Raw genomic sequence first — 6,504 nt, 5'->3', positions numbered from 1 at the left:
TCAGTTCTCTCCTCACGCTCCACTTTCAAAGTCAAATTACAGTAAATCCAAGTACTGTAATCTTCTCTGCAAATTATTTGGCAAACTCATTAGAGAACCTTTCTGAGGGCACTCTGAGATCTGGAGCAGCAGTGGTTCTCAAACTGTGCTTCTCTGGATGTTGCCCTATTGAGTTATTATGCATCTTTCTTAACTCAGTGTGTCAGATCCAAAAATAATCCAGTTTGAGACTGCTTTGAATGCCCTGCCTCAGTGCTAGGGAAGCCTGGGAACTGCATTTTATTGCGGCACCAGAGCGCTCTCTCTCTCTGACACACACACGTCTATCTATCTATCTATATCTATCTATTTATCTATCTATCTATCTAAAATATTATTTATTTCATTTTTATTGCTGCTTTTCTCCACAGGAGGCTCAAATGTATATATATATATACACCCACCCACACATACATTTACACGTATGTGTGTTGTATATCTATATGTGTGTATATAATATATATATATATATATATATATATTATTTTTAAAATTTATTTCATTTAAATTATTTATTTATTCTTTGAACCTCCTTGTGGGGAGAAAGGCAGTAGTAATGTGTGTGTGTGTATATAATGGTGACACACACATATGAATAAAAACAACGGTGTGTGTGTATGTGTGAGTAAGCTGACGGCGGCGCTAGGACCCAGCGGAACGCTACGTATTGTACATTCAAGCAGTCGTGGGCGTAAGTCGATGCCGGCTGGGCTGGCGCATGCGTGGAAGTGGAGGAGGGGGCGGGCTGAGTGCGCGAGGAAAGGGCCGGTCTCGCGCAGGGAAGGAGGGAGGGAGCGGCGCGCGCCCTCTTCGGCGGTTGGAAAACTGTTGGCTGGGGGTGGGCGGGGCTAGTGTCGTCAGGTGGGCGGGGCCTCCGGGAGGTCTCGCTGTGTGTGTGTCTCTCTTCTGTCTCTGGTGCTGCTTCCTTTCCTTTCCTTCAGGCGGGACTCCCCCGGCTGCCCTGGGCTCGGTGATTGGGTGGAAGATGGCGCCGCGCGGATGGAAATCCTCATGACAGTCTCCAAAATCGCCTCCATCTGTACCATGGTGAGTCTGGGCAGAAGGAGGGCGAGGCACCGCAAAATGGAGGACCTGGGCCTGGGAAAGCTGACGGCATTCTGGGTCCTGCTCAAAATGGAGGAGCTGCTGGGGTTCCTTCTGGGTGGAAATGGAGGAGAGGGCCTTCCTCTGAATGGATGCTGCTTAGTCCTGCTCAAAATGGAGGACGTGTCGGGACTCCTTCCGGGCAGAAGGTGGAGATGAAGGGCAGGTGTCTGCTCAGCCTGCCTCCATTTCCACCTCCTCCTGACCTGTCCTCCGTTTGAGCAGCCTGGGAGAGGAGGAGGAGGAGGAGGGCGTGTCTGGTCGGCCTTGGAGCCAGAGGGCCAGGGGTCACAGACAGCCGTGAAGGAGGAGAGAGGAGGACGTTGGCCAAAAGAAAAGCTGAAGACATGCCTTGGAAATGTACACTTGGGCTTCTTAGTCCTGCTCAAAATGGGGGACGTTTGGGAATTCCTCCTGGACGGAAGGTGGAAATGGAGGATGGGTGCCCTGGAAAGGGAGGAGGACGTCTGGGCACCCCTGTTTGGGGACCCTGAGGCAGAGTAGGAGTGGATGGGTCTTCTCTCCTGGAAGAGCGCAAGGGACCTATTAAAACAAATGACAGCCCTTACCCATAGGGAAACCATACTTGCCCATAGAGTCATAGAGTTGGAAGAGGCCACAAGGGCCCTCCAGTCCAACCCCATTCTGCCATGCAGGAACTCTCAATCAACGCATCCCTGACAGATGACCATCCAGCCTCTGCTTAAAGGCCACCAAAGAAGGAGACTGCACCACTCTCTGAGGGAGTGTGTTCCACTGTCAAACAGCCCTTACTCTCAGGAAGATCCTCCTAATGTTGAGGTGGAATCTCTTTTCCTGGAGCTTGGTGTCCTAGTCTTTGGAGCAGTAGAAAACAAGCTTGCTCCATCCTCAGTGTGAGCAAACTTGTTTTCTGCTACTCCAGAGACTAGACCACAGAATGATGGACCCATAGAGAATCGTTGGAAAATACTTGCCCATTTCTTGTTGTTAATTTTTCGTGGGGTTTTCGATCAATGCAGTCGTGTTCTGGAAGAGTTTATTCCTGACATTTCGCCAGGATTTGTGGCTGGCATCTTCAGAAATTGCTGGTATGGAAGAATGGGATATATATATTTCTTGAATGCCTTCCATTTTGTGGTGCCTTGGCCTCCTTTGTGGGTAGGACATCTGATCACCCGGTGGGTTTTCCTTGGAAGCCAGGCCCACTGAGTGCCATGAGAGCACTGGATTAAAGCGTTGGTTGGGTTGGGATTGGGAACCAGGTTCAGAGATTTTATTGTTGTTAACTAACTGCCTTAGACTCAACCCTGACTCATGGCAATCTTGTGGGTGAGACATCTCCACGACCCCCTGTCCTTCCCTGCTTTGTGTAGGTCCTGTAAATCCATACCTGCAGCCTCCCTGATGTAAAGAAAGCAGATAGAAAGAAAATAAAGTTATTTGAGATATGGTGCTGAGGACACCATGGACAGCCAAAAAGACCAATAAATGCAGGGGTAGGCAACCTTTTTGAGCCGGGGGCCGGGTTGCTGTCCCTCAGACAACTGGAGGGCCGAAGCCAAAAAATAAATAATTAAATAATTTTTAAAAAACATTAAATATATAAATAAACCAGGACAAATGTAGGACAAAAATTTCAAATGGAAGACACTTTTTAAAAAAATTTGGAGGACACGTGAAAAAAATTGCTGATTTTTTAAAAAATGTTAATATAAATGCATGTTTCTGAGGCTTCTATAGACAATTCCCCCCCAAAGGCCCCAACAGCAATCGGTGGCAGGACCAGGCCGGGGGCCGGTCCCAAGGCCTTGCCGGGCCGCATCCGGCCCGCGGGCCGCAGGTTGCCTACCCCTGAATAAATGGGTCCTGGAACAAATCATGCCTGACTGGAAGGCAAGATTATCACATTGAGGCTGTCGTACTTTGGCCACATCATGAGAAGCACAACTCATTGGAAAAGACAGTAATGCTGGGAAAGGTTGAGGGCAGAAGGAAGAGAGGACGACAGCAGGAGAGATGGTTGAACTCAATCAGGGAGGTCATGGGCCTGAATCTACAAGACTTAAGCAGTGAGGTGGAGGACAGGGAGTCCTGGAGATGTCGCCTCCACAGAATTGGCATGAGTTGAAATCGACTGGGGGGTAGCTAACAACAAGATCTCTTTGACTGAATCTAGCCATCTGACGTGCGGTCTTCCTCTCTCTCTGCTGCCTTCCACCTTTCCCAGCATCACTGTCTTTTCAAATGATTCATGCCTTCTCATGATGTGGCCAAAGTATGATAGCCTCAGTTTGATCATCTTGGCTTCCAAGGCGATTTCAGGTTTGACATGTTCAAGGACCATTTGTTTGTCTTTTTGGCTGTACACAGTATCCTCAATTTAAGAAGGTGAGCCCTATAAAAAAAGAGAGAGGGGCATGTGGAGCTTGGGGCTGCATTGGAGTGAGAACAGGATTTCAGGTTTGCAGGAACTACTTTTTATTTTTTGCCTAGAAGTCCCTGAGATTCACCACCTAGAAAACACTGGGCACTTAGAGCTCCCGAGTCCTCCTGCACACACACACAAAAAAACCCCACTCGTTAATCTTAACCATCTTTCATAGGGTGGAAAGTTGTGAAATGGTTTTGCTGCTGTTGTTGTTGTGTGCGTTCAAGTCATTTCTGACTTTTGGTGACCCTAATTTATTTCGTTTCTATGCCTCCTTTCTCTCAGAAAGAAACTGAAGATGCACAGATAAAACTGTTTAAAAACTTTACAATAAAAATTTAAAAGAAAAATCAACTAGCTAAAAACTGTATAAAATTAAATAAAACGTGTTGTTGTGGTTAATTGCCCTTGAGAAACCCACTGGCTGGCAGCCCTGTGGATGAGGCATCTCCAAGCTCCCCAATCCTCCACTGCTCTGCTTAGGTCTTGCAAATTAAGGCCCATGTCCTCACTGTTAAAAACATAACAAAACACACACCCCATATAAAAACCTCCCTGCCATATATATATTAAAAACCTATCATGGGGGCGTCTTGACAAGTGTCCTCAGAGGGGGCTTGCCATTGCTGCCAGCCAGTGGGTTTCCATGGCCAAATCAGGATTCAGACCCTGGTCTCAGGAGTCAAAGTCCAGTTCTCAAACCACTACACTATGCTGACTCTGCTGAGGCTACTGTTTAAAAAAAGATAGCCAGAAATTCTTGTCGGTCTACTTCAAATTCACCCAGAGGTCCCCCGGTAGATTCAGTTCTTGTGTTCTGCTCACAATGCTACACAACTAGTGATCTCGTGTTCTAGAGGTAGGACCCTGAGTTGGCAGGGAGTGGAGAAAGGCGATTGTCCTTTGAGAATAATAATGAGAAATGAGTGGGTGGGGAGAGATGTAGGAGGTGGGCCTTCAAGATAACAGAAGATTAAGTGGAACTAGTACAGCAGGATATATGAGTGTTGTATTTAGAGGATAGTGTGTAAACCAAGGAAGATGCTTTCCTCATGTGAAATGTAGTAATTACTGGTGTGTTGCCTTGAAACAAGGGAGCATTCTGTATTATTTTTGAAAGATTAATAAATTGCTGCATAAACCTATATAGAATAGAGCCTGTTTAATCTTGCAGATTGTTCCTTCTGAGTAGTTATCATTTGAATTTGCATGTCATTGTTTTTCAACTGAGACATGCTTTCTGCAAAGATTTTATTTCCTCATGTCATAATTACTTGGGGAAAGGAGGGCAGTATCAAAATCAGTGTTAATCAGCTTTAGAGGACATAGCATTGATGCCAGTGCTGGTATTTTGACGTATGAATTATTTATGTAATTATGAAAAAGACTAATAAATGAGATTTTGTACAAAAAAAATCACCTGAGTAATTAAAAAGCCTAATCAAGGAAGAGGGTTGTTTTTTTAATTTACAACATGATATCTGCATGTGGATTTTATCCCTAATCTCAAAATGTGCAGACAGGAATGTTCCAATCCCACTTAAAAGTATTTAAATGCTTTGTTTAAGGGGAGGGCACTGGGATATTAGTTTCTCTTTGAATGAACGTAAACCAGGTAATGAAGTGTTGGTCCCTTAGAAAAAGGCACAATAGTCATTTATTTATTTATCTATTTCATTTCTATACTGCTTTGCTCCCAGAAGGTGGCTCCCAGATAAAATTGTTTTAAAACTTTACAATAAAAGTTTAAAAATAATTAAAATCATCTAGCTAAAACCAGTTTAAATCACATAAAACATACAAAAGGTTAAAAACGTAACTAGAGCACACACCGTATAAAATCCTCCTAATTATTTTGAGGAGATTGTCAGTTGTTCCCTATCTGTATGTCCTGTTGCACATAGTTATGGATACTTATGAGTATCCATATGATCTCTAGAATAGTGGAAAGGTTTGCACTAAAATGTTGATCTAAACAAAAATGAATAATAATAATAATAATTCTAGCCATTGATTACATCTTTCTTCTCGTCATTTAGAGCAGAAAAGTACGACCTGGGCTATGGCTGTATAGATAATGTTACTATGCTCTCCTATTGAAGTTTTGCCAGTTTTATATGTCATTCTTTCTCCACAGTTACAGGTAGTAAGGAAGGAACACTGGGAAAGCAATGGAGAGCAGGATCTCCATTCCCTCTACAAAGTTCCTTATAGATTGCTCCTTCCAAAATTGTCCACAGATATTGGGGGAAGGCAATAGCGAGACTTCTCATTACCCCTTCCCAGAGATCCTTAACTGACAGCTCATTCAGCACTGAGGATGTTCTCCATTTTCCCAGTAAGGAATAAAGATCACTGGTGTATGCACATGCATCTGCCAAGCCAGTTGTGTGCCACTAGGTTTGCAACCTGTTAATGCCTTGAAATTCCCTTATCCTATAAAATACTGGAGTTTCATGATACTACATTTAGCATTATTAGGTATAGATCATTTAATGTGACCCATAGATTAAATGCTAAGTTAGCTGAAAGTATAGGGCTGTCAGTATTCAAGTACTGTAGACCTGTAGTTGAACATGAGTCAACAGTGCGATGCGGCACCTAACAAGGCCAATGCGATTTTAGGCTGCATCAATAGAAGTATAGTGTCTAGATCAAGGGAAGTAATAGTGCCACTCTATTCTGCTTTGGTCAGACCCCATCTGGAATATTGTGTCCAGTTCTGGGCACCATAATTCAAAAAGGACATTGAGAAACTGGAGCGTGTCCAAAGGAGGGCGACTAAAATGGTGAAGGGTCTGGAAACGTTGCCCTACGAGGAACACCTTAGGGAGCCGGGGATGTTTAGCCTGGAGAAAAGAAGGTTAAGAAGTGATATGATAGCTCTGTTTAAATATTTGAAGAGATGTCATATTGAGGAGAGAGCAAGCTTGTTTTCTGCTGCTCCAGAG

The 6,504-nt window shown here is 44.2% G+C and overlaps 1 protein-coding gene across 1 annotated transcript in view; it reads left to right on the top strand.

Annotated features, from left to right (window-relative positions):
* Positions 1-909: 909 nt before the first annotated feature.
* The window catches only part of USP12 (ubiquitin specific peptidase 12), a 52,051-nt gene continuing 46,456 nt past the window's right edge, over positions 910-6,504 (top strand). Inside the window, exon 1 of the mRNA XM_042459385.1 lies at positions 910-1,086. Coding sequence (XP_042315319.1) covers positions 1,039-1,086 — 48 coding nt within the window. The 5' untranslated portion in view covers positions 910-1,038. The remainder of the gene's footprint in view (positions 1,087-6,504) is intronic.

This window comes from Sceloporus undulatus, chromosome 3, assembly GCF_019175285.1.
Source record: "Sceloporus undulatus isolate JIND9_A2432 ecotype Alabama chromosome 3, SceUnd_v1.1, whole genome shotgun sequence".
In the NCBI taxonomy this organism is placed as follows: domain Eukaryota; kingdom Metazoa; phylum Chordata; class Lepidosauria; order Squamata; family Phrynosomatidae; genus Sceloporus; species Sceloporus undulatus.
This window is presented reverse-complemented; position numbering and strand designations above follow the sequence as displayed.